This window comes from Penicillium alfredii, assembly GCF_028826965.1.
Source record: "Penicillium alfredii strain IBT 34128 chromosome Unknown utg000004l_segment0_segment0, whole genome shotgun sequence".
NCBI classification, from domain to species: domain Eukaryota; kingdom Fungi; phylum Ascomycota; class Eurotiomycetes; order Eurotiales; family Aspergillaceae; genus Penicillium; species Penicillium alfredii.
The window spans coordinates 2,120,752-2,146,262 of NW_026622701.1; the positions used below are offsets into that span (position 1 = coordinate 2,120,752).

Here is a 25,511-nt window from a genome sequence, read left to right on the forward strand (position 1 = left end):
GCCACGTGCCTTTTGGCCATCTGCCCCGATGGCGCATATAATACACTCGGACTGAATTTGCAACTGCTCGTAATTCATCAACATCAAAGGAATAAAAGAAAGAAAAATAAGCAAATGTTCATCAGGCGGCCATAAGCACAAACCACCCAGCCGTCAAACGCGCCGAGAAACCCTTGACCAAAGTCCCAGAAGCCCATAGTTCTCTCAAGTACCAAAAAAAAAAAGGAAAAGAAAAAAGGAAGCAAATGGCTGTCGGCGCAGAATAGAAATCAGGTTAGAAATCGCCCCCGCCAAAGTCATCGCCGCCGCCGTCGTAACCACCATCGTCATACCCGCCGTCGTGATGATCTCCCCAGTCGTCCGCGGCGTCGGCAAGTAGCATTCCGCCGAGTAGACCACCACCAACACCCAGTGCCGCGGCACCAGCAGTCCCCATACCTCCCCCCTGTTTCCGCGGCGGTTGCTGTGGATAGTATCCTCCCTGCGCCGGATAGCCGCCGTACCCCGGTCCTGGATAGCCGTACCCGGGCTGCGGGGGGTAACCCCCGTAGTATCCGCCGGGTGGAGGTGGTTGCGCTTGCGGCTGCGGCTGTGGTGGTCGCGCACTGCTCCCGGAGCTCTTGCCCATCAACTTGCTCAAAAAGCCACCCTTGCTGCGTTTCTGTTCGGGCATAGGACTCTGTGACGACGGGCCGGGAGCGTACGCGCCGGCTCCGGTGGACTGCGGCCGCGACGGCTTGTTGTAGTAGTCAGATGCAGCGCCGGGTGTGCCCGCATCCCTGGTGTTAGCCCGAGCGTCCTCCTCGGCCTGGAGCTTAGCAGCCAGTCGAGCGTCTTCATCGATATTGGGGCTGGGGCTGCTCTGAGCTGAGTTGGCCGGGTTGTAGGGGTTGTTGGACCCCATGGATTGTTTCTTGTCGCCTATACTGGCCTTTGTTGTCGGATCCGTAGGGCCGGCCTGGTCGTACGATGGCGGAGGCACATCGGGAGAAGCGGCTTCATCGCGCGGGGCGGGTGCCTCGGGACGCTCCCACTGGGATTTGCCGGTGGCAAGGTTAACATAGAACCTGGATTATCAGCTCATTGTTGCATATCCTGGTTCGAGATTTGGAAATAGGAAGAAAAATGGCACCTACCAAGTTTGGTATCGGTCGTCATATTGCGGCTTCCATCCCTCCGGCACCGACGGCGGGGGAGGACCTGAAGGCGGGGCGTACATAGGCGGAGTTGTGAAATAGCAAACGATCAAAAAAGAGACTTGAAAAGAGAGGCTAAGGAATATTTTGGCAAGGGAGTTGTAAGTTGTAAGGGGAAAGAAGCCAAGGAATCGAAGGCGATGGCGACTTATAGATCAGGAACGTGGTCTGAGGCAGCACAGGCAGCGTAATTCGGAACCGGGGGGGCGGTGCAACGTCACCGGTTACTCGCTACTTGGGTAGACTACGGCCAACACGCCAAAACAATTTATGATATAAAAATATATGAACGCGGCGAAACAATTGCCCAATTCTAGGTCTTAGTACTCATGTCACCTCAGGTCAGCTAATTAGGTTAAACATAGAGAAGAGAGTGTGGATAGGGATTGAAAAGAGGATGAAAATAATGATTAGAAAATTATAGAAAACATATAGATAATGGATTAGGGAAACAATGACAAAAAAAAAAAGACAAGCAATTATCTATACATGATAAATGGATCGTATAAGTTGGTTGACAAGGCTTTAAAATCTAATTTTTTAGCATCTACTACATCCCCTAAAGTCAGCCGAGCGATGCGAGCTCGGGTCAGCGTCTTATGTATCTGTTACATGAAACACTTGAAGTGAAAAACAAAGGGACTGACAAGAAGCTGTCCCAAACTCTATTCAATGCAATGCAAGATTATTTCACGCTCTTCTGAGTCACACCGTCTCGTCTTGGAAATTTGGATCAATGTCACCGCTGGCTGGCCACCAGTAGTCCTCCTCGAGCTTTTCTTGTATCATCTCGAGTTCTTTCTGCCGTCTCATTTCGCGCACGGCAGATCGACTTTTGCGGTGGGACGTCTTTGGCCGCCCGTTCTTCGGGTTAATGAAAATAGACCCCCTCGTGGAGTCTCGATCAGACGAGCTGTCCTGGGTCAGATCAACATGGCCGGTGTCGGTGATCAACGGCTCCGAAGGTAGAAGCTGTTTCTTCTTCCGTGATTTCTTGGACGCTTCATCGTCACCACTGCTCAGCTCGATAACAGAGCTTTCACGCTTCCTTTTGTCAAGTGATGGTCCATCACCTCGGTTCAACCGGACATTGCGAATTTGGGCGAGGCGAATGTGTTTCATAATGTCCCTCTGAGAATCATCATCGAGACCACGGTTCTCCACAGGCTGCCCATGGAGTTGGCGGATTTGAAATTCCTGCCGTAGCGGAGTCTGTTTCATGTGTTCTAGTGAAGAGTCTGGCGGAACATCACGGGCCCACGATGCAAAAGGACCTTCATAAGAAGGCCCTTGTCCCACTCCGTAGATTTCGTGCCTCACAAGCTGGCGAGAAGCGAGGAACTGGTTCGCAATCGAGACCCCACTTTCCGTGGTTTTCTGGAGAGGCGATGGCTCAGGAGCACGTTCGAAGGCGAAGTTGGAGGCATCAGGGTCCGAGGAAGGACCAGTAGCTAACACATGAATACCTCCTCCAGAGTCCCCAACAAGGAGGTGAGACTGGTCCTCGGAGAAGGCCCCGCACATGATTCCATCCTCAAAGCTGGCGGTATGCTCCACCAAGACATCATCGGGAGCCCGACGGATATCCCATCTGTTGAGAGCGCCGTCCGAGGAGCCCGTGTAGAGCTGATCCATAGTGGAGCCCCACAAAGCAACCCTGACCCCCACATCCTCTTCTTCTCGCGAAGCCCCCTCATTGATCGGGTTGAGAGGTTCCCCGTGTTGGAGTGCGTGGAGAACCTCGTTTTGATTGCGTTGATCCCAGACATAGGTCACGCCGTTGGTACAACTGGCGGTAACGTAATTGGGATTCAAGGGACAAAACGTCACCTCGTTGACATCCAAGGCCTGAGAGACAAGCTCTGTGGTAGGCCGACATTTACCCGGATCGTATACACGGACGATTGATTTAGTGCCCCTAGGAAGCCCCTTCTGAGTAATATCATGTGGCGACACAGGACCCGCAGCCGCAAATATAGGCAACAAGGGATGCCACTTGACATCGAAGACGTTATGGGTGTTTGGGGTGAGTTTAACAGCCTCAAATGAAGACTCACGGGCCTGCCATAGCCCCAGGTGCCCCTTGAAAGACACACCAGATGCACCCGAGTTTCGTTCCTCCATGCCCCCAACCAAAAAGTGTTTGGTCGCAGAAGTGTGTCCCCACGAGAGGATGGTCGCTTCATAATCTATGTCGGATTTTTGGCGAGGATCGTGATAAATTGGCAGAGACGTAAAGCCAGGGTTCTGCAAGTCCCGGGTATCCCAAATTCCAAATGAACGGGTTCCCGTTGCGAGAATATTGGGATCATCGCTTGATGGGGCCATGACCACAACCTTGGAATCATGTCGAAGGGTTTGGAGACACGAGGCATTTTTGTGTGTTGCAACATCCCAGATTTTGACAGTATGGTCATAACTGGCGGTATACAATCGCTGGCCAGACCACTGCATGGCTGACACAGTCATAAAGAGACGTTGGTCATTAACATTGGATGACTCTGGTCGAGGTATCCAATGATTTGGCAACTCCTTCAAAGAACTCGCTTGGAGATCACCGAGGATCAGATTATTCCCACGATTGTATTCGTCAGTCTGGGCGGTTGCACCCGCTGCAAATTGAGTGCCATCTGGAGACCAGGCCAAGGCATTCACATCATTCGATGCACCTTTCCAAGACTTCCATGGCTTGAAATCAGATGTGGCTTCTGCATTGATCCGACGCTGACAATCCCACTGGCCAAGTTCACGGCCAAACAGGAGCTTTTGAACATTAGATCTTCGAGGCAGAATGGGAGGTAGAGTCTGTTGAGGCCGGGGCCGAGTTGGAGGGATCGTAGGTGGATCCGAGTTGTACGGTGCTCTCCTCTCTTTAGAGACACGAGATCCTAGCACACTTTCTTCGTCTGAACCTAGCCTGATTGGTGCATAATAATTCGTAGGTTTAGTCGTGGAGCGACTAGATCGGCGTGTTGGGTGACCTGATTGTGAAGCCGAAGACGACGATTCATATTCGGATGGCGATGATGAAGGTGATACTTGGCTCCAGTACTCTGTTGCAGCCTTTGTGGGCTGGATCTTCTTCGCCTTATTCTTGCTAGCATTTGTGACTGTAGCATTCTTCCTAAGGCTTTGTGCAATTGCCTGGTCACCAGTGGACGGTCGAGTGGGTGATTGCCTAGGTAAGCTGCGAGAGGCAGTGGTGACACGGTCTTGTGGAGCCGTATTGGCATAGGTGTGTGTTGATGGGGATCTCCTTATAGGTATTGCAGCAATATTGTGGGCCTCAGACCGTGGGGTCTGCCATTTATCATTGGCTTCTCCAAGATGAAATGTCGTGTGCCCATGAGTCACTGGGGTCAGACTCCTTTTGGGAGGTCGAGAGGGACCCCGGCTGAATTGATCTAGTAGGCGATCGGCCTCATGAATGACATGAGGGCTGTCTCGACCACCAGGGAACATTGGATATGAAGCAAGACCAGAGGAGCCCCGACCTCTGATATGCGGAAGGTTTTGTGACATGAGATACACCTAGACTCGGAAGCTACTTCGTGAAGAGTCAGCAATAAGCCATGATCTTGTATTTCTTTAAGGAGGTAGGATCTACCTCTCTCCCTCTCTCTGTACCTTACCAGAAAACACGCCAAGGATACAGATCCTGGACCACAGATATTCGTGTCGGGTTGGGGATTGACGGGAGAGGCATCCCGTAATGGAATCCACTGTTGCGTGTATGCTCTGGGGGGATCTCAGGAGCAAATGAGGTCTAGCTGGTGCCTTGCGCGTATTCACTCTTGCTTCTCCCTCTCTTGGTCCCGTTCAACCTACCACAATTCCCTGGAGGTTCGTTTGAGGTCGGCCTGGTCTAGGCTAGATCAAAGTCTTCCAGGCGCAGGTGCCGAGTAGGCTAGTTGAGGGAGGCCAAGTAACAAGCACAAGAAGATCGAGGGGCAGATTCGGGAGGTATCGGGTTGAATGAAAGCGTCGCAAAGTTGAAAGAACCTATTGAATTTCTAGCCTAAATCAAATCAGCCTACCGTTGAAAGAGAAAGAACCTGTCTTGGGACAACTTACAAAGCAGTGTCAATCCTGGAAGGAGCCCATTGATTGACACAATAACAGAAAATAAATCTGTAGATAGACGTAGCAGAAGATAGAAATCTTGGCTTGTCGCGAAATTCCCACGATCGCGTCGCGCGATGGCGGGCGGTGTGTGAGGGCGCCTTAATTACTTTGTTTTTTTTTTACTTGGAGGTCGCCAGCCTAGATATCTATGAGTGTTCTTACTATGCGCTCTCTGGTCAATAATCGTTTAAGAACGAGACGTTATAGCTATAGGTTTTAGTAGATTTCTTATTCTCTTCTTTTTCCTTTATATTCCTTGAAAATCTAGAGTTACAAGTATAATAGGGATAGAGCTAGAGGACAACGAACACCGACAGTCCAAACTGTATATATATACACATTATGAATAGTCAATATGTGATAACCTCTATGATCTGAGGCCCTGCACAAGGAAGGAGCTTCTTCCTTGGGAGTCTTCAAGGGTAGATTGTAGAACAGGCCCATGTCTTCCTTTACTTGCCAATTCCACGGCCTCTTTTGCGCGCAGACACCATCATATCATACAATACATCCTTAAATGCAAAGAGGAATGCCGCAGTAATGGCGCTCTGAGTCACTTTAGGCCCAATCCCTATATATAGATAAGGGTATTAGCGAGGACACCCCCCCACGCATCATGATCCCACTTACCTTTGTAGAGCCTCGTCCATCCCTCTTCGTGAATGATGCGCTTCAAACTACCATTCAGACTTTCCTTGGGGCCATCTTTACTAGCCACGTGCATCTGGCTCTTGATGGTAATGTAGGGGTAGGTGATACTGGTAGCCATGATCTTGCCCAGGGCACCCAAGTAGAATGCATCTTTAGGGGTCATCCGGCGACGGCGTTCCACCAGGTTTTTCAATTGCTCAAAGATGGTGTACTGCAGGATCGGATTGATCACCAGGACGAGTGCCGGGAGCACCCCGGCGAAAAGCGCCTTCGGACCCTCCTGTCGCAGCAAGTCCATCAGGGTGCTGATGGATGAGGGCCGGGCCTTCTTTGCACCAGGCAGCACCTGCTCATCTGCCTCAGACTTGCGGGCTGTCATGCGAGTATTGATGACCCAGATCGGGTTGGTGAGCAGCACCGTCGCACTCCCAGCGATTGCACCCGCAATCATCGACTCGACTGTCGTCAGTTTCTTGGAGGCCCGGCCAGCCTTGGTGGCAGCCCTCTCAAAGGCAGCCCGGGTCCACTCATACCAATAGTAATACACAAAATTGGTGACGCTGATTCCGAACAAGGCAGACTCGAGGCCCGAGTACAGACCCGAAATGCCCTCTCGTTGCACGATGCGACGGACCGCATCGAGGGTGGTGGAGTGTGCACGCTTTGACTCAACTTGGGCTCGCGTTGAGAGGGTAATCAGAGGATATCTGTAGGATGTGGATCAGGTTAGCGCCTCAGTGTCCATCAGGAGGGGAGGGGTATTAGAGGGAAAGCGTACGTCAATACCATCGACAGAATGCCACCACCAGCACCTGCCAAAGCGTGGGTAATATTGTCACTTTGCTGCACAGCTGCAGAGGCTGCCTTTTTCTGCTGCTCAACACCGGACTTAGACATGATGTTTGGCGGGGAGAGGATAAGAGACTCTTCTGGGAAGAACTGGCGAGATTCCAACAAAACTCGATGGAAATAGAATAGGAAGAAAAGAGCGGATCAAATCAGAGATATCAGAAATGAAGGGAGAGAAAGAATCAGGAGCAAAAGCGCGTGAGAGCAATTCGGCTTAGATGGGGATGGGGATACTCATGACGTTTGCCGAACGCTGTGCCTCGGCTCCTGCACAGCTCCACCAGGGCATTCCGAAACATCCTCACAGACTGTGATTCTGTCGGCTTGTGGTCCTTATGTGCCTGCACTGTTGTCAGAGACGCTGCATATTCATGTTTGAGGTGTGAGTCACTATTGGCATGGGAGACATGGCGTCAAGATGATCCGGGCATTGAGAAAGCCCCTGGTCTAAGGGCCTGTGCATGTGATGCGTTCCCATGCTGCAAGAGATCGATAGCTACATATACAAAGCGAAGAGATTGGGCTGTTCAGTGAATGCCCCAAGATGTCGCCAGATTCTCGCCATTAGTCCATTTGAAGAATCCAACCTACAGACACACATACACACACACACACAAAAAAAAAAGGACAAGAAAATAGAGGGTCAACGCAAGAGGTAGGAATGTGGCCAGGGAGAAAAAGAGAAACAGGAACCAGCAGACATCACAGAGGAAGTAAACGCAGAACGAGGTCATAACGCAGGCCCATCTAAAGCACAGTGAAGAAAGAGAAAAAGAAAGGGTCCACACAACACTCTGGGGAAATCTCCTGTCTGGAACATGTCCCCGAGTGTCGCGGGAGGGTTTGACAAGCCTGACTACTGATTAGATACCACGCAACTTGATAAACCCTCATTCATGATGAAACATTGCGCCAAATGGAAGCACCGCCCCGGGTCATCTAGCAGCAGCCGCCCGCGGATCCAGACTGGACACCCTGTCCTTGGCCAACCTGCACAGTAGGTTTGTTGTTCACCGTGGCTGTTCCCATACGCTCCTTGATCTGCCGTGCCATTGTCAAAAACGCCTGTTCAACGTTGGACGCGTTCTTGGCAGAGGTCTCAAGGAAGGGGATTCCGAGGCTGTCGGCGAACTCCTGCAAAGAAAAAAAAAACCAGAGAGAATAAGTGACCGGATCTTGACTTTCCCCCGCATCTTGCCAGACGGGGAAATGGCATATGGACGGAGACGTACCTTGGCCACAGTGTACTCCACGACCTTCTTGTCCTCCATATCACTCTTGTTGCCCACGAGGAGCTTGTTGACACCCTCCGTGGCGTATCGGTCAATCTCCTGAAGCCACTGCTTGACGTTGTTGAAGGAGTCCATGTCGGTCACATCGTACACCACACAGATTCCGTGAGCACCACGGTAGTAGGAAGATGTGATGGTGCGGAATCGCTCCTGGCCTGCGGTGTCCCACTGTATGCGCCGTCAGTGTTGTCCCATGTCCGGCTCCATCCACTTTGGGGGGGGGGGGGGGGGATAATCATACAATCTGAAGTTTCACAGTCTTGCCATCGAGCTCGATAGTCCGGATTTTCTGTAATGAGTGAAAACGTCAACATTCCATCCTAGCCCACCAGAGCAGGTACCCCGCGGATGTAACACGTACGAAGTCGACCCCGATCGTCGAGATGTAGCTTTCCGTGTAGGTGTCATCGGCGAAACGCAGCAACAGGCAAGACTTTCCAACACCGGAGTCTCCGATGAGGAGGAGCTTGAAGAGGTAGTCGTATCTATACGGATGGTTAGGTCAGAGAGGCAGGTCGACGAGAGTTGTGGGTTTTCCTCAAGGATCTGGAAAATCGGGCAACAGAGCGGAGAGATACTCTGCAAATAACGTCAGTCCGGGTCACTCTACTTGATAGTACACAGATTGACAGGGCCAGTTGATCCTGCACCAAAGCCCGGAAAATTTCCGCCAGAGGACATCGCAAGATGGATGGGAAGGCTTACCACTCGGGATTCATATTCGACGAGGGTCTCCGACAGAAGGAGAAAGTCGGGGCACACGGGAAGACAGAAAAGGAAGAAGAAGAAAAGGACACACAAATCCCAGAGATTATAGCAAGGAAAAAAAGATCCGGAGATGGATGAGTGGAAGTTTTGAGGTCGGAGAGAGGATCCAACGATGGGCAGGCGCCTGAAATGATAGGAGGTGCAGGAGACCAGAGGCACCTGATGCGCAGCTTTGTTTCACTCTGCTCCCCCACTCGTTGGATTCCTTTAATTCTACATGTGCGACTTGTCCTCTATCCTGCCAATTTGCCATGGGCTTGCTGGATTTCTAGGAATCAGCTTCGCAGTCTATCCTTTGTCATCACTATGATCGCGAGACCAGGTCCCGTGTCCCGCTATCAGCCTCGTGGGCGACTACAAGTATGATGCAGCCGGCAGATGACGGCGCGAAAAGCCAAATCAGCACAAAGAGCCAGAATCCATTAATCTCGAAATTCCTGCCAAATTCCTGACCAAGTGCACATGTTTATTTCACGCATAACCGTGGGCTTGCAGCCATTCCACCACCAACGCCTCATCTCTCTCCTTGTAGGTTGCATTGGTCCGGATGTTGTCCGCCACGATGACGAGGGCACGGTCATAGGCACTGGTGTTCATACCCTTGAAGAAGGCCGCAATGTCCTCGCCAATCTGATGATCGGCAAACTTGGACAAACCCATCCGCACAAAGCGTTCAAAGACAACATTGTTGTGGGACAACTTAGTTTCAACGGCGGTCCAGTTCTTCTTCATGTAATCCCACAGCAAGTGCCGAACCTTGGAATTAGCGGCCAAGGACACAGCACCACCGTGGACGTCCTGAACGGCCACCTTATCCGAAAAGACAAAGTCCAAGTAGTCCTGTACCAAAGTCGGATCTTTCGTACGCCCCATCGCGGCCAGGCAGATTTCCTTACCATCCACGGAATCGGTTCTGAGGTACTCCTCTTTAACGGCATCGTACTCCTTGCGGCTACCTTCTGATATATTGATCCCGAAAATTGCCGAACGCAGATCTGTGTGTACGGCACTCTTGTCTTTTCCGGTAGCCCAGAGATCGAAGCGGCGTTTAGCTTCCGCAACGGTACTGAACGAAACAAATGATACGTCAGAGATAACCTAAGCAAAAGCATAAGAATGAACTCACCCTTCATGGCCAGCAGTACCGGCCACTGCGATCAGGAGCTTCCGAAGCTGGACAATAAGATAGTCCTCATTGGGCTGGAAGTCCCAGCCAATCCGCTCAGCTGCCGGGGAAGCAACACTAAGGGTGAACTTTTTCAGCCCCTCTGCCGCCTTCTCGTTTTGAGAGAACACGGAGCGAAGGTTCCCCAGTGACGAAGAGACCTGAGACCAAGCACTGTAGATTGAAGTGTTAGGGCAAACGGAAATCGAAGAGAACATAGCTGGCTCCTTACAGGTAATTTTTCTCCCCCTTGAACCCTTCTAGCAGAGCCAGCAGGGCTGGTGTGGTACCTTCTCCGGAGACCGCAAGAGCAGCTGCATCGCCCAGCAACCCAATCTTGTCCTCTGTGCTCAAGAGATCAAGAGACTGGCCCAGTTTCGCCAGTCGCGCAGGGGGGTAGTTGGTTCGGTAGAACCCAGCCAAGTCCTTGTTAATCTTGTAAAAGGCATCCTCACCAACACCCCCAACCGTGTCAGACTTTGCTGTTAGGGCACGGGTGTCAACTGTGGTCAGATTTGGTCCTGACTTAATCCCAAGAGGGATCCACCACGTCGTCTGATCTTCCTCAGGTTTCGCATCTCCAGTGGACAAGAACCGATTTTGGCGCACGCTGATTTGGCCGGGCTCTTCTGCCACTGTGACAACGGGGAAACCAATTTTGCGAATCCAGGGATCCTTGAATAGTTTAGTTTTTGCAAGGTGACAGGTCAATATTTGTCTCGACTCACCATAAAAGTGTGCACATCCTGGCCAGAGGCTTTGCTCAAGGCGGACCACAGGTCATTCGTAGTCGCGTTTCCTAGAAATACATTCAGCGAATGTCCTGGTTCAGTGCCAATCTGATTCGCCTACCGTATGCATGGGACTTGAGATAGTTTGCCACGCCCCGCAGGAAGGTCTCCTTGCCCAGGTGAACACTAAGCATGCGAATCACTGAGCTTCCTTTCAGATAGCTGATGTGATCGAAAATCTGGTCCACTTCCAGGGCGTTTCGAACAGGCACTTCGATGGGGTGGGAGGCCCGCAGGGAGTCGAGATTGAATGCTTGTTGCACACCTTCAGCCTATGACAATGTTAATTGTGATTTGAGTACGACGCTTTTTACCTCGAGAATTGCGTACGACAAACTGGGACCAGATGTTCCAATCTGCACATGTGAGTTAAAACCTGCAGTGCGGTATATGGTCTCAATGAAGCAAGTGCTCACCTGGATAGAAATGATCAACGGCAAGCCAGCCGACCCAAGTTGCAAACCCCTCATTCAACCAAAGTTCGTTCCACCAATCCATTGTGACGAGATTACCAAACCACTGATGGGCCAGTTCTAAGATGCAGTATATTAGAAAGAAACATGGTATCAGTCTGGTTATTTCCAGGGCCTTACCGTGTGCAACAACATAGGCGATGCGGTTCTTGTACCGGTTGTCGGATTTGCCTTCGTCGAACAGAACCGCCGTTGTCCGATATGTCACAAGACCCCAGTTCTCCATGGCTCCCATGGCCTGAGACGATTCATTCAGTATTGGACCAACTGATTTGGTCAACGTCTGACAATAGAGCATCACTTACAAACTCATGGACAGCAAGGAGATCTGCTTTCGGCAGGGGATACTCAATTTCGAACACCTCCGAGAAATAATCGACTGTGCGATGCGCACATTCCAATGCAAAGCGAGCCTGGTCCTTGAGGCCTCTCGTGGTATAGACCCGGACCGGGATACTTTTGCCTTGGTACTTGCGTTCAGTCATGGCTTCGACGTATTCGAAGTCACCGACGGCCCAGGCCAAAAGCTGTGCCAAGCGGTATTTTGTTAGCCACGCGGGGGTGAAACACATATCAATCTGGTTCGTACTAACATAGGTGCTCATCACGGGACTTCTTTCGAAGGTCACGAATTTCAGCCCAGGACGACTTCCATCTCTTTCCGATTGGATCGGCATATTGCTAAGGGCAGTTTGGCCCTTGGGGACTTCGATCTCGAAGTCGAAGGTGGCTTTCAGGTTCGGCTCATCGAAGCAAGGGAAAGCCCTCCGCGCATCACAAGACTCGAACTGAGTGCTCAGCATGTAGTAAAAGTCACCCTCTTTCGGAGTATCAACAGCAGGCTCGCCCACGGGCTTGTACTTGGAACGATAGAAGCCAGCCATGGCGCTATTCATGGTTCCCGTAAAGTCGATGGAAAGCACAACCTCTGACGGCGAGATATCTTGTGGAAATCCCAGAGTAACTCGCTCTGATTCTTTGTCATAGCTGACCTTGGAAGCCTTGGCCAACTGTGACCCTAATGTGGTGAGAAAAATGCTGTCAGCTTTTTCTTCTCCCCTTTGATACTACTGTATATTTCTGGGCTTTGTTTTCTCACGGACCGTCTTTCCCCAGAATTTCAGCACGTTGCACGTCAATCTCTTTGGAATTCAGAACGATTTCATTCGTAGCACGGGTAACCTTGGTATCAATCTTCAGCTGGCCCTTGTAACCCCACGAGCCACCCAGCTCCAAATCGAAGAGAGAGACATGGTAGTTGATAGGCTTGACCCTACAATTGCATTAGCTTCATATTCAATGATCACCAACCTTATGAGATGGAAAATAGAAACTGGGAGGGGCAAAAGTGATAGTAATATCAGCAAGCTAGAAGAGCATCACTTACACGTCAGGGAGGGTGTCTCTGTCGGCGGACGCCATCATGCGAGCTTCAGCCGAGCAATGTCTCAAGGAAGCAACCCCCAGATTGAGCCTAATAGAAGGAAGACGTCGAAATCGAGAAGAAGGAGAAGAAGGAGAAGAAGGAGAAGAAGAATAGGAAGAGGAAGAGGGAGAGGAAGAGGAGGGAGCAGAAGAAAACGAGACGAGGGAGGGGGAGGGGCGGAGAGAGACTGGATGACGGACGGCCTGGGCTACCACGCCCGCGCGTCTCGTAATGGACCTTCTCCCCCACATACGTTTTGTTAGATCCACGGCTATCACCGGAGTTTCGAATGGGTTGAGATTGACCTCTCAAATATGCGAGGGACCCCCTGAAGTGTGAAGCCAAACTGCAAGAGGAGTCATTTTCCTTTTCTCATGTTCGGAGCTCCGTCGGAGCTTGGACCTTCGAGCGGGTAAACCATCCACCTTGAATCCTCGACCTCACCCCCCAGCATTTACTTGTTTCGATTGATCTCAACCTCAACCCAAAGAGCCATGGCCGACTCGGACGAAGAATACGTGGGCGAAGTCACGGAGGACGAGGATGACTTCCAGGTGACCCACAATGATCGGACGCGGTCCAAACGAAGGAGGCAGCGAGGAGGTGCCGAGTGGGAGCTCTCCAGGACCTGGGAGACATTAGTCGAGGGCGCAGATGGCACAATCAGCTCGACCGTGGATGGGCTGCTTGAGGCTGGGAAACGAAAACGGTGAGCGCTACAACCAGAGTCGGTCGCATTACCCAATCCAGGATACTGAGCTTCGTCGTCGCGCAGGCTGTTAAAGGATACAACACCATTGCAGCGCGGAATCATTCGACACCTTATCCTAATCCTCGATCTTTCGCAGTCCATGTCCGAGAAGGATCTGCGGCCGACACGATACCTCTTGACTCTCCGATATGCCCAGGATTTCGTGAGAGAATTCTTTGAGCAAAATCCTATCTCCCAACTCGGAGTGCTGGGCTTAAGAGACGGGCTCGCCGTTCGGGTCAGCGACATGAGCGGCAATCCAACTGAGCATCTCACGGCTATCCAAGCTCTCAGGACCCAAGAGCCAAAGGGACTTCCCAGCCTACAGAATGGATTGGAAATGGCTCGGGGTGCTCTTTTGTAGGTGTCCAGCGCCACAGGCTGGGGACGAAGCTAACCGATGGTCTTAGCCATACACCTAGTCATGGCACCCGAGAGGTGCTGGTTGTCTTTGGTTCTCTCCTCTCCTCCGATCCCGGAGACATTCATCAAACCATCAGTACCTTGATCGGCGATAGAATCCGGGTTGGGATCGTCGGCCTCGCTGCCCAAGTGGCTATCTGTCGCGATCTTTGCTCAAGGACGAACGGGGGCGACGAGACCGCATACGGAGTTGTGCTAAATGAGCAACATTTTCGAGAACTGATGATGGATGTCACTACACCTCCAGCTACATACTCTCAGAGAGAATCTGCAAGCTCGTTGCTTATGATGGGGTTTCCCTCTCGCACCGTGGAGTCCAGTCCTTCTCTCTGTGCATGCCATTCGAAACCATCGCGAGGCGGCTATCTATGCTCGCGTTGTGGCAGCAAAGTTTGTAGTCTTCCGGCCGAGTGCCCGTCTTGCGGTCTCACTCTAATCCTGTCGACTCACCTTGCGCGGTCGTACCATCATTTATTCCCGCTGATAAACTGGGTTGAGGTACCGTGGCGTCGAGCCTCGCGAAGCTCGGCTTGCTTTGCCTGTGGTCTTCCCTTTCCACCCCTACCCCCAGAAGATCAATGGCAAACGGCCGAGAATCAGACCAAGGGAATGAGTGCCAGCAGTCGCTACGAATGCACCGCATGCCAAAATCATTTCTGTATTGACTGCGATCTCTTCGCTCATGAAGTCGTGCACAACTGCCCCGGCTGCCAGAGCAAAAACACAGGAGCTGGGGTGCCCAACGATGGCATGGATATCACGGCGTAAAGCAATGTATCTACACACATTATTGCATGGGTTGGCGTTCAAAAGGGTCCAGAGAGAGGGCTGTATGGAGCAAGGAATTCAATCGGGATGTTCTTTATTTCTATAGCAAAAGCCTGGTCAATTAAGCCTCGGTTAACCGGCGTCAACTCGCCCCACCCGCATTCACCTCATCCCACTTGTCTACCTCGAGCTATCTTCTCGAGACACCCCTTGAATACAACTCCATCTCTTCGATTCCACCATGGCAGACTCTCGTCTGTTTGAAAGACTGCGGGTGTATCCATTCCACACAGATCTCGAATTTGCAAATGGCCTGTCAATTATCCTCGGTCATCCTGGCACACCCGCCACCGAAGCGGAGATGAATCGAGACGATGACCTTGTCTTGCAAGCAAAATGTTTCTTTTTTTCCCGGTATTTGCGGCTTTTCCTTGTGCTTGTCTTTCTCCCGCTGATGTCTATCAATAGGAAAGAGAAGCTCACGCCGCCGATTGACTCCACAGTGTATAAGTCGTGGTTGGCATCGCGATCAAATGGCTCTTCAGAGTCGAAGACTGCGACAGGACCGTCACCGGTGTTGACCGGATTGCCCTCGGGGCCAACTGGCTCTGGCTCTGAACCCTCAGGGCCCGAGCCTGCTTATCCATCCTCGTTTGCCCACATCGTGGAACTCATCACGACGGGACAACCCATCCCCGGGATTCAACAGATTCCTGACACGGTTTTAGCCGGACACGATAGTTCGAGTGAAAAACCTCAGCGGCGAAAACCTTGGGAGAAAAATGACCCACGGGGTAGTCCGGAGCAAATTCCCGGTGGGACATCTTGAGTGTTTCCACCTGCACAATTCTGATCCTTTCCGGTGCTCACTCCTTAAATCGTACGGAACGCTAGAATGTAATCATATGCAATTGCGAGAGTAACAATATATCATTCCTTCGTAATTGACATGGCACACGGCAATAATCAATCCGCATGGGTGGATAACATGATGGAAGCGTAACAATCATAGAAAGTTCAAGCAGACAATTGGGAGAGGCAGACACGAACGAAAAGAAAAAGAAAAAGTTCAGCGGTAAATCGGGCTTGGGCGTATAACAAGCAGGCCTTTTGTAAACCAAAGCTCCGGCATAATCGACACCGATTAACTACTCCGTACTTGATTGAGATTTCAATAGCAGATTGACGTTTTCAACGAGTGTGTTTTTGAAGATGCTGTGTGGTTTGGAAGAGTCGACAGGGAGCCTGAAGCGACAGAACTGAGAGAGTGGCGAGCCAACTAGATTATGACAGTCGGTCTCGAACCATGCAGAGATAGAGAACGTCGACAAGCGTCGATTGGTAGTTTGACGCTGCCAGTGAGCCGGTAAAAATCTAGAGATCAGGAAAACTTGGGAGAATGACCTGTGTAATCAATAATCCGTGCTTGTTGAGGACCTGGTCCTTGTGGCTTGTGTCGGCCAATGGCAGATGTCAAAGGCACCTGCGAGAAGATTCAACGAAACGGCGCGTAGTTCGAGCCCCATTGATTCCCACGGTTGAAACGACTGCCAGCTTGGCTGCTAGCAGGGAATCGATCCTCGGAAAATTGGTTGAAACGGCCGATTTGCATGCCCGCTCCGGGTCCAGGACGCGTCGCATGGGACGGGTTGCAACAGAGCATGGCTACGCGGGAGCCAAACTTGGAGCCACGGAGGGAGACCATGTGTTTTCTGTTCAGGGAGAAGTCAGAATTCAAGTTGCGCAAGTGAAAAAGCGCACTGGGCGTATATACCGAATGTGGCTCGCGACAAGCTCCCGTTGATGAGGCGCAGCATTTATCAGGATCCATTGGATCAGATAATTGCCGTATTGGTCGCCCGCAACTAAAGAAATCTCAGTAACACTTCTGGTGCGCAAAAGGTCGGGACTTCACTCACTATCGATCAGTGGCATCCGGGGTCGGTCAGCGCGGCCAGTACACACTCGAGAGAGGTAACGATCCAAGAATTCTGAGCCGCCAATCTTCAGGCACTTTTCTACAATCTTTGAGGCGAACTGATCCATACTGTAGTCGACGGCCCAATGAAGGACGTGCTCAATGGCCCGGCTCTTGTCAGGGGGGAACCGTGCTCACAGATATGCTGAATACACCAGTTACCGAATTGGCCATGGGCAAGCACGTCAATTTTCGCCAATACTTCTTCGATTGCTGGCCGCTTCGAATCATTAGCACCACTTGCAACATCACAGGAAGCGATCAAAATTAAGGGGAAGGAACTATGCCGGGGTAGGGGGGAACAACTCAAGACGACGGATTGTCTTACCTTTTCATCCTCGATACAGTTCTCAAAGATGTTCTGAACCACCAAGCTCCCTGTCTCCCCCAGGGCAACCTCATGCCACAATCCACGCAATGCCTCGTTGACTTTGACCATAACCTGAGGAGGCTCGCCGCTCCATCGGAGCTCAAAAAGCTTCTGCCAAACATGACACGCATATCGATGGATCACTGTCTCGGGAATTCTGCGAAGGAGCTCATGGACCATGACAGCTTTGTGTTCTTCGGGGACACAGTCAAAGGCCTTTTGAATCACATGGCAGCCAAAGGGGTCCATGCTCAGACTGAGAGTATTGCCTCTGATTGCATTGGCAATTGCGACAACCTGCTCCGGGGTTCCGTGCTCGAAGCAACGCTGGACAAGGAAATTGCCAAAGCGGTTTACCATGAGTGGGTATGCTTGGTTCACAATGGCTTCGATAATGTCGTATTTCTGCTCGGTAGTGCCGACTTTCAGCTTTTGCTGCAAGAAAATGGAAGCCTGCTGGTCATTGTTGCAAACGATCTTGTCCACAATGTATTTCCAGTCACACGATACATTCTTGTCGAGAAGACGTCGGTAGTTGAGTGGCTCCAGGGGTGAAACGTACGTTTGGATGGCATTTCCACCACCCTATCAATGTTAGTATAAAGGAAACCAAACAATCGACAGCCATGCTCACTGATGAACTTGTCCACGAGGTTTCGTTTGTGTTGGTCGTGGTGAATTCGGTGGCAGTGGGCGAAAGGGGTGATCCCACGGGCCGGGGATGATAAGGGGGTATGGGGTAAATCCCAACATGCGAAAAAGCACTGGGAGGTCTTTTGGTTGGTGACGCAGAAAGCTTGGTTACAGGATCAGTGGGTGATCCAGAGGTGAACCCTCCCCAAGGGGTATTTGGAGCTGGAAACAGAGATCCAACTTGATTGCCCTGGGTGATGGAGCGACGAGGCTCGGGGCTCGGGCCTTGCAAATACCGAAGTTGCTCGCCGGAAGAACGAGTAAAAAAGTTGGCTGTGCTGGCCGAGGGGCCCGAAAGCACCCTGTGGGGTTGTAAAGCTCCATGACCGGTCACCGTAGGATATACAGCTGAGACGCCCCAAAATCGACTTGGATCCTGGGTCACAGAATTACCGGTTCCAGGTTGAGGCTCCCCGTAACTGCTGTCGAAAGGAGGATCATGAGCGTTCAAGCTGAATGGCTGCTGGCCATGCTGAGGCCAGAGACCACGAGCTCGGTTATAAGCCCCAGCAGACAATGTATCCGAGATATCGGACTGAGAGTCTTCCTGCACATTCCACGCATCCTGAAATTGCCCAAACGACGGATTCGATGCATTAAAAGCATTTTGCAAATGACTGATGGTCTGTTCTGTGATCTCACGACCGCCAAACTCAGCTTCTGATGGAGGACCCAGGGCTTGATCCAGAGTGTGCTTGATCACACGTGTCTGGGCTAGCTCTTGCTCTTGTAAGGCTATCTTGGAGTTGGCCGCGAGTAGTTCCTGCTTGAGGCGTAGTAGCTCGGCCGTCTTGTCGTCCTGCGCATAGGGTTCAGCGATCTCAACACACCTTGAAGCTGGCAGTGGCTTGGTGCTCGACAATGTCATCTGCGATGCACCAGACGACCGATCGACTTCTGGGTTCGTGATGGGCACTGCTTTTGGAGACAGTTTGGCCAAAATTTTCTCCAATTCCGAAGGCTGTCCGACCAGAGGCTCGACTTTCACATGCTCCAGCTTCTGCTTCTAGGATTGTGAGAACAGGCATCTATATCATTCTCTCCGGGACAGAGGAGCGGGGAATTCTCACCTTGCTTGATGGAGACTTCACATCTTCGGCAGAGGATGCCTGCGGATTTCCATGCTGAATCATTTCGACTGAATCTGACGAACTGGAATGACCAGTCGAATGGAGGAGTCCCTGGTGTATCGAGTGAGAGTCAACACATCGTGAGCTCTTCCCTATGTCTCGACCCAAGCCCAGGTACTTACTGCGGACTCACACCCAAACGGAATGGTTCGCACATCCATGCCATCTTTGGTGATGAACCTCGCTTCCTTGCTCATGCGGCTAAGCTTCGAGGCCCCGTTGAGAGTGGACATTGGGTTGTATTGTCCTCGGCCAAAGGGAAAGGGGAACAGAAGCACGGATAGCAAACGACGTGACAGTAGTGGACACGACAGGGTAGAAATCAAGCGAGTTTACATGTAACGAGAATGCCGATGTCGAGATCTGGCAAGATGGAAATGAAGATATGGAAAACCGTGAAAGATGGCAAAGGGACAGAGAAAGGGTGGAAGGGAAAGTAACAGTCGCCTGTCAAGAAGGAGCCAAAGTGAAGAAATCGCGGCGAAGGGTCCTTCCTAATTCGATTCCACAGACCAAGTACATTTGCCAGGCAAACCGCTGGTGTTTAACTATTAGAGATGTGTTTAGGTGTAAACGTTGGCTACTTTGACAAGTTATTTTTGCTGCGCCATGTAAAGGAGAGATAAGAAAGGGAGAAATAAAATAAAATAAAATAAAATAAAATAAAATAAAATAAAATAAAATAAAATAAAATAAAATAACAAATGGCCATGGCAAGACAACTGCATGGCCTTGATCTCCGGTACTTTCGAGGTACTTCCACAGACATGCTTCACGCGGAGTGCCCGGAGGTACCAATGTGGTATCTTGAAAGACCACATCTTAGCCGTGGGCTCATAGGTCAGATTGGTTTTATTTATTTATATTATTCCTTTCTCATCTATGGATATTATTTTGTTGTTTCGTCCTGTTGATTACTTTCAACGCTTCCTGTGATTGGCCCTGAGGTGTGCCCCCAATTCTCGACGCTCATTCGCCCAAAGGGGGATTCGTCATCATCCAAACCTGGACCCTTTCCAAGGTGTCAAGGTTCACCACCCCCCCAAATCAACTGCCACAAAAAGAAGAGAAATCCTCTGAAACCCTAGGAACCCAGATTCGCCTTCCACTCATTTTACCAGCTCGTGGCGTAAGTGAAACCATATGGCGTCGGCCTTGGTTAAACTAACTTTTTTCTTTGGTCCAAGATACGGGGTCGTGGAAGATGGCCACAACTACCGTGACCGGTCATGGGCGACATGCCTCGATGCGACAAACCGAGTTGCAAGTGCCCCCGAATACATCCGTCTCCCAGCCGACGAGCAGCCCTACAGACAAGTTCCCCCCTACGAGGACACGTTTGACGCAGGGCCGAGCCGACCAAACCAGGGCGCTTCCGTGAAATACGCCCCAAATGAGCTCTGGGAGCCCCGAAAGGCGGGTTTTTACTCGCATGCGAATGGTTCTGTGAGATCTTCAAAACATCGACCACGGAAGAGCATCAGCGATGCCATTACCACGATCCGAACGCGCAACGGCAGCGTAAGTGCCAATGCACAAGAGCTGGCGCAAGCCCTCAGCGCGCCAGTATCATATAAACTCATTGTATGTTATTTTCGAGTGCTCCCATGCCCACCTGCACAGACCAGCTAATGCTACTTTCAGGCTCTCTGCCTTATTTGGTACCTGACCTCCGCCCTCACCAACACATCCTCAAAATCAATCCTGAATGCTCTACCGATGCCCATCACTTTGACTATTATTCAATTCGCATTTGTTTCTTTCTGGTGTCTGTTGCTGGTGTACTTGGCCACGATAAGTCCTTGGTTGCGGCGAAGCGTCCCGGTCCTCCAACATGGAATTCGCTATCCATCGCGAGATGTGATTTCAACTGCTTTGCCTCTGGCAGTTTTCCAACTCGCCGGCCACATTCTCAGCTCCATGGCTACCTCACAAATCCCCGTATCTCTGGTCCACACGATCAAAGGCCTCTCGCCTCTCTTTACCGTCCTGGCATACCGTGTGTTTTTCCGCATTCGATACGCTCGGGCTACCTACTTATCGCTGGTCCCTTTGACCGTTGGTGTCATGCTTGCATGCTCCACCGGGCTCTCCACCAATCTCTTTGGAATTCTCTGCGCACTTTGCGCGGCTCTCATCTTTGTTTCCCAGAACATCTTCTCTAAAAAGCTTTTCAACGAGGCAGATCGCATCGAAGCCGAGACACAACACCTGGGGCGGCAGAAGCTGGACAAACTCAACCTGCTCTGCTACTGTTCCGGGCTGGCTTTTTTTCTCACCCTGCCGATCTGGTTTTTCAGCGAAGGCTACCCCCTGGTATCTGATTTTGTCAATGACGGCGTCATCTCCCTGTCAGGCAAGCAGGGATCCTTGGACCATGGCGCCCTTCTCGTCGAATTCGTGTTTAATGGGGTGTCGCATTTTGCACAGAACATCCTGGCATTTGTTTTGCTGTCGATGATCTCTCCAGTGTCCTACTCTGTCGCGTCGTTGGTTAAGCGGGTGTTTGTTATTGTCGTAGCCATTGTGTGGTTTGGCAGTTCGACTACTACGATCCAAGCCGTTGGGATTGCTCTCACCTTTGTGGGGCTCTATCTCTACGATCGCAATAGCCATGACGATGTGGCCGACCAAAGGGCCAACGCAGATCACTTCCGAGCCCGCCAGGCCATTCTCCCCATGAGCACGCGGTATTCCAGTAAGCTCCGGGCATTTAATGGCTACGCCTTCCCTGGAAGACCCTTTGAGAGCTCAATACCTCACCACTCGCCCACTGTGCCAAACGATTCCAAAAAGGAAGACGATGGTCCGGGGCGTGTTCGATCCAGGGGCGCCAGTGTTACTCGGACATGGTTACCGGGGACGAAGCAAGAATCGACCTGGCAAGCCAGCGATTCCCAGGCCGCAGCTTAAGTGCCTTTTTCTTTGTCTTTCTGTATGAATGTGTGTCGGTGTACTATATCACGGCGTTGCGGGATTATTATTACTCTCGGGACCTTGTGTCATATTTGAGTATCCTACGCAGGGCTCTTTCGACAAGTGACCGATTGAGATTTGACAAATGTGATGGATGTACATCCATGGATGATTCCAATCTATGACACTGCTTACGACGAACCGACTAGCCACGTATATAGATCGAGCTCCTTTCTGTTTTCTTTTTTATTGAGTAGTCACACTCTCCGTGCATCGTGTATTTTCAATCAATGAAGAGGGGCTTGATATTTGAAAGAAGATAAAATAAGATGCTATCATGGGATGAGGGTATGTAGCTACCGTCAGTAAAGAACAAAGTCATCATCAGGCGAACCCTTGACTGCTCCAGCTCGGTGCAAGTCTGCTCTTGGAACATGTAGCAGAGGAAACAGGGATGGGGACCACGAAAGAAACGAGGCCCTGCCTCCTACAATAAAACATGCCCGAAGAATGAGATTTTTTGGTCGAAAAGAAAATTCAGGGGAGAGAACGAAGGCTTTTGAAGGCAGCTCGGAGCCGCAGTTTATCCGCATAACCGAGCCAATCCGCGATTGCCCATTTGCAGTCTCCCTTAGTCATCCCAGGGATGGTCAGCAATTATGTAACCCAGCAGAATCCGAAAAGCACCTGGGCAAAGTGCTCTCAAACCAGCTCCTCTCCCCCCATTAGCACTCCCTTCCCCTCTCTCGCCTTATCTCCAACCCTTCCTTACCTTCGGCCTCTGTTCCTCATCATGCGGCCGCAGCTCTTCCGTGCGGCCGCCCGGTCTCTCTGGGTTCCCAGGGTCACCCCCCGGACCTTTGCGACGACAACCCCTCGCGCGGCCGAGGTGGAACTCACCATTGGTAGGCCCAATTGTCGTATCCTATACCTTGGCTGCTTCATACTGATGCAATGATCCTCTAGATGACAAGAAAGTGTCGGTCGAAGGTAATGTTCACGTCCAGACAAGTCCGTGGTCGTCTACTCACATGCTTTCTTCAAAGCCGGTTCCGCTCTCATTCAGGCATGCGAAAAGGCAGGCGCAACGATTCCTAGGTATTTCAAACCCGCCGACATTTATCTCCTATCTCTTTAGTCTTCAAAGCTGACCTGGTGACAGATATTGCTATCATGAGTACGTGCCCACGATCGACTCCTGTGTATGGTGCCCACTAACTCCAGTCTCCAAGAAAACTGTTGATTGCAGGAAACTGTAAGTTCTATCCATGTTTTCCTTCTCTATCCGATGATAATGACGTGCTCATGAATCATTTTAGGCCGTATGTGTTTGGTCGAAGTCGAGCGAGCCCCAAAGCCGGTAGCCTCCTGTGCCTGGCCAGTACAACCGGGTATGGTCGTCAAGACGAGCTCGCCGCTGGTCCATAAGGCGAGAGAGGGTGTGATGGAGTTCCTTCTTGCCAACCACCCCCTCGATTGTCCCATTTGTGACCAGGGAGGAGAATGTGATCTCCAGGATCAGTCGATGCGTTATGGTGCTGACCGTGGACGTTTCCACGAAACCGGCGGCAAGCGTGCGGTGGAAGATAAGAACATTGGCCCCCTGGTCAAGACCTCAATGAACCGGTGTATTCACTGCACTCGCTGTGTTCGGTTCATGAATGACGTGGCGGGTGCACCGGAGCTGGGGACGACCGGCCGAGGAAATGATATGCAGATCGGGACCTATCTGGAGCGCAACCTCGACTCGGAAATGTCGGGCAATGTCATCGATCTTTGCCCTGTTGGCGCGCTGACGTCCAAGCCCTATGCATTCCGGGCTCGTCCGTGGGAGCTGAAGCACACGGAATCAATTGACGTCCTCGACGCATTGGGTTCCAACATTCGCATCGATAGCAGGGGCATGGAGGTCATGCGAATTCTTCCGAGATTAAATGACGACATCAACGAGGAATGGATCAACGACAAGTCGCGCTTCGCGTGCGATGGATTGAAGACTCAACGCCTCACCACGCCGCTGATTCGTCGCGAGGGCAAATTTGTGCCCGCTACGTGGGAACAGGCCCTGGTCGAAATTTCGTCGGTTCAGCAGAAGCTGCAGCTGCAGCCGAACGAGTTCAAGGCCGTTGCTGGACACCTGGTGGACGTCGAATCGCTGGTGGCGATGAAGGATCTGGCGAACAAGCTCGGCTCTGATAACCTTAGTCTTGACCAGCCCGGTGGCAGTGCCCCCATTGCTCACGGCATTGATGTTCGCTCCAACTACCTGTTCAACTCTCAAATCTATGGCATTGAGGAAGCGGATGCCATTCTTCTGGTGGCCACGAACCCGCGCCATGAAGCAGCGGTCCTCAACGCCCGCATTCGCAAGCAGTATCTGCGCTCGGATCTGGAGATTGGTCTTGTCGGTGAAGAATTCGAAAGTACCTTCGATTTCGAGCACCTGGGCTCCGATGCTTCTGCCCTGAAGGCCGCCTTAGCAGGCGAATTCGGCAAAAAGCTTGCTGCTGCTCAGCGGCCAATGATTGTTGTCGGTAGTGCTGCTGCTGAACACCCTGACGCCAAGGCCATCTTCGAAACAGTCGGCGGTTTTGTGGAAAAGCACACTAGCAATTTCAACAACCCAGACTGGCAAGGGTATAATGTTCTCCAGCGGGCAGCTTCTCGGGTCGGCGCCTTTGAAGTTGGCTTCACTACCCCGTCCCCCGAGGTTGCTCAGACCACTCCCAAGATGATTTGGCTCCTGGGTGCGGACGAGATTGCGCAGAGCGAGATCCCGAATGATGCGTTTGTCGTTTATCAGGGCCATCACGGCGATCGCGGTGCCCAGCTTGCAGATGTCGTTCTCCCTGGAGCGGCATACACCGAGAAGTCTGCTACGTATATCAACACCGAAGGGCGTGTGCAGCTCACTCGTGCAGCCACGTCCCTGCCTGGTGCGGCTCGCGATGATTGGAAGATCATTCGCGCAACTAGCGAGTTCCTTGGCGCTCCTCTCCCCTATGATGACATTGAAGCCCTGCGTGATCGTATGGAGGAGATCAGCCCTGTGATGCGCCGATACGATGTTGTTGAGCCGACCTCTGTCAGCTCATTGAGCAAGGTCCAGCTGGTGGATCAGAACAAGGGTTCCCAGGCTACTGATGCCCCTTTAAAGAAGGTCATCGGGGACTTCTTCTTCACCGATGCTATCTCCAGAAGGTATGATGGCTTTGAATGTCTTCCGTTGACTTCCGTGCCATTGCTAACTCATCGTGCTCCAGCTCACCCACCATGGCCCGCTGCTCGGCTGCGAAGGCTACCGGGAACCCCGAGACTAACTTCATGGCTGCTGGAGAAATGTCTCCACAAGCTTTGTATGGCTAACTTAGGAGACTTTTCCATCCATGATCGGTTCATCGGTTCTATGTTTGTCTAATGGTTGCAGGCGTTTACATTGTACTACCTTCACTTCCTTTTGATGTACTGTTTTCCTTCCATTGTTCTGCTCTTTTTTTGGTCTCTTATTTTCTCGCCCACTGACTACGCGGCCCGTGTTCCACGATGGCCCTTGTTCGCCCATTCTCCGATGTTATCTGGGATCCATCGGTCACGGCTGACTTGTACATAAAAAGACGGAGATTCTCAAAAATCCGAATTCCATGGGCACTGGGGGCGATGCATTTTTCCAAGTTGTTTCCTACGTAGTTGAGTGCTTCTCTGATAGCCAAATGCCTGATCTCATGGATGCGAAGGCTTGACATCCC

General features: G+C 51.4%; 10 protein-coding genes across 10 annotated transcripts; 4 read left to right on the forward strand and 6 right to left on the reverse strand.

The window, feature by feature from the left end:
* Positions 1-274: 274 nt before the first annotated feature.
* NUU61_002466 (WW domain-containing protein) lies at positions 275-1,219 on the reverse strand (the record flags this gene model as incomplete). Its single annotated transcript, XM_056653048.1, has 2 exons — positions 275-1,067; positions 1,137-1,219. 2 exons carry the CDS (start codon positions 1,217-1,219, stop codon positions 275-277), a joined length of 876 nt encoding a protein of 291 aa, XP_056514115.1.
* A 682-nt stretch (positions 1,220-1,901) lies between these two features.
* On the reverse strand, positions 1,902-4,658 carry NUU61_002467 (WD repeat protein; the record flags this gene model as incomplete). Its single annotated transcript, XM_056653049.1, has 1 exon — positions 1,902-4,658. One exon carries the CDS (start codon positions 4,656-4,658, stop codon positions 1,902-1,904), a length of 2,757 nt encoding a protein of 918 aa, XP_056514116.1.
* Positions 4,659-5,773: 1,115 nt separating this feature from the next.
* On the reverse strand, positions 5,774-6,869 carry pmp47 (putative peroxisomal membrane protein Pmp47; the record flags this gene model as incomplete). Its single annotated transcript, XM_056653050.1, has 3 exons — positions 5,774-5,892; positions 5,952-6,679; positions 6,751-6,869. The coding sequence occupies 3 exons, from the start codon at positions 6,867-6,869 to the stop codon at positions 5,774-5,776; spliced, it is 966 nt and encodes a 321-aa protein (XP_056514117.1).
* An 891-nt stretch (positions 6,870-7,760) lies between these two features.
* Positions 7,761-8,597, reverse strand: NUU61_002469 (Rab family GTPase YPT1; the record flags this gene model as incomplete). The annotated part of the gene is made up of 4 exons (XM_056653051.1): positions 7,761-7,955; positions 8,054-8,281; positions 8,355-8,402; positions 8,475-8,597. Coding segments are annotated over 4 exons (594 nt in total), but the record flags the coding sequence as incomplete, so codon positions are not given.
* Positions 8,598-9,352: 755 nt separating this feature from the next.
* NUU61_002470 (M1 family metallopeptidase) lies at positions 9,353-12,987 on the reverse strand (the record flags this gene model as incomplete). The annotated part of the gene is made up of 11 exons (XM_056653052.1): positions 9,353-9,947; positions 10,008-10,220; positions 10,279-10,721; positions 10,775-10,845; positions 10,899-11,109; positions 11,168-11,193; positions 11,254-11,370; positions 11,431-11,548; positions 11,616-12,328; positions 12,414-12,583; positions 12,698-12,987. The coding sequence occupies 11 exons, from the start codon at positions 12,985-12,987 to the stop codon at positions 9,353-9,355; spliced, it is 2,967 nt and encodes a 988-aa protein (XP_056514119.1).
* Positions 12,988-13,230: 243 nt separating this feature from the next.
* On the forward strand, positions 13,231-14,678 carry NUU61_002471 (TFIIH/NER complex subunit SSL1; the record flags this gene model as incomplete). Its single annotated transcript, XM_056653053.1, has 3 exons — positions 13,231-13,445; positions 13,512-13,847; positions 13,898-14,678. The coding sequence occupies 3 exons, from the start codon at positions 13,231-13,233 to the stop codon at positions 14,676-14,678; spliced, it is 1,332 nt and encodes a 443-aa protein (XP_056514120.1).
* A 241-nt stretch (positions 14,679-14,919) lies between these two features.
* Positions 14,920-15,507, forward strand: NUU61_002472 (DUF5572 domain-containing protein; the record flags this gene model as incomplete). The annotated part of the gene is made up of 1 exon (XM_056653054.1): positions 14,920-15,507. One exon carries the CDS (start codon positions 14,920-14,922, stop codon positions 15,505-15,507), a length of 588 nt encoding a protein of 195 aa, XP_056514121.1.
* Positions 15,508-16,173: 666 nt separating this feature from the next.
* Positions 16,174-19,082, reverse strand: NUU61_002473 (Pumilio-family RNA binding repeat-containing protein; the record flags this gene model as incomplete). Its single annotated transcript, XM_056653055.1, has 7 exons — positions 16,174-16,390; positions 16,453-16,543; positions 16,598-16,769; positions 16,985-17,611; positions 17,661-18,725; positions 18,790-18,900; positions 18,972-19,082. The coding sequence occupies 7 exons, from the start codon at positions 19,080-19,082 to the stop codon at positions 16,174-16,176; spliced, it is 2,394 nt and encodes a 797-aa protein (XP_056514122.1).
* A 910-nt stretch (positions 19,083-19,992) lies between these two features.
* Positions 19,993-21,762, forward strand: NUU61_002474 (putative ER to Golgi transport protein (Sly41); the record flags this gene model as incomplete). The annotated part of the gene is made up of 2 exons (XM_056653056.1): positions 19,993-20,433; positions 20,494-21,762. The coding sequence occupies 2 exons, from the start codon at positions 19,993-19,995 to the stop codon at positions 21,760-21,762; spliced, it is 1,710 nt and encodes a 569-aa protein (XP_056514123.1).
* Positions 21,763-22,558: 796 nt separating this feature from the next.
* NUU61_002475 (putative NADH-ubiquinone oxidoreductase, subunit G) lies at positions 22,559-25,131 on the forward strand (the record flags this gene model as incomplete). Its single annotated transcript, XM_056653057.1, has 7 exons — positions 22,559-22,670; positions 22,732-22,755; positions 22,812-22,863; positions 22,928-22,942; positions 22,998-23,020; positions 23,085-24,966; positions 25,029-25,131. 7 exons carry the CDS (start codon positions 22,559-22,561, stop codon positions 25,129-25,131), a joined length of 2,211 nt encoding a protein of 736 aa, XP_056514124.1.
* Between the last annotated feature and the right edge of the window lie 380 nt (positions 25,132-25,511).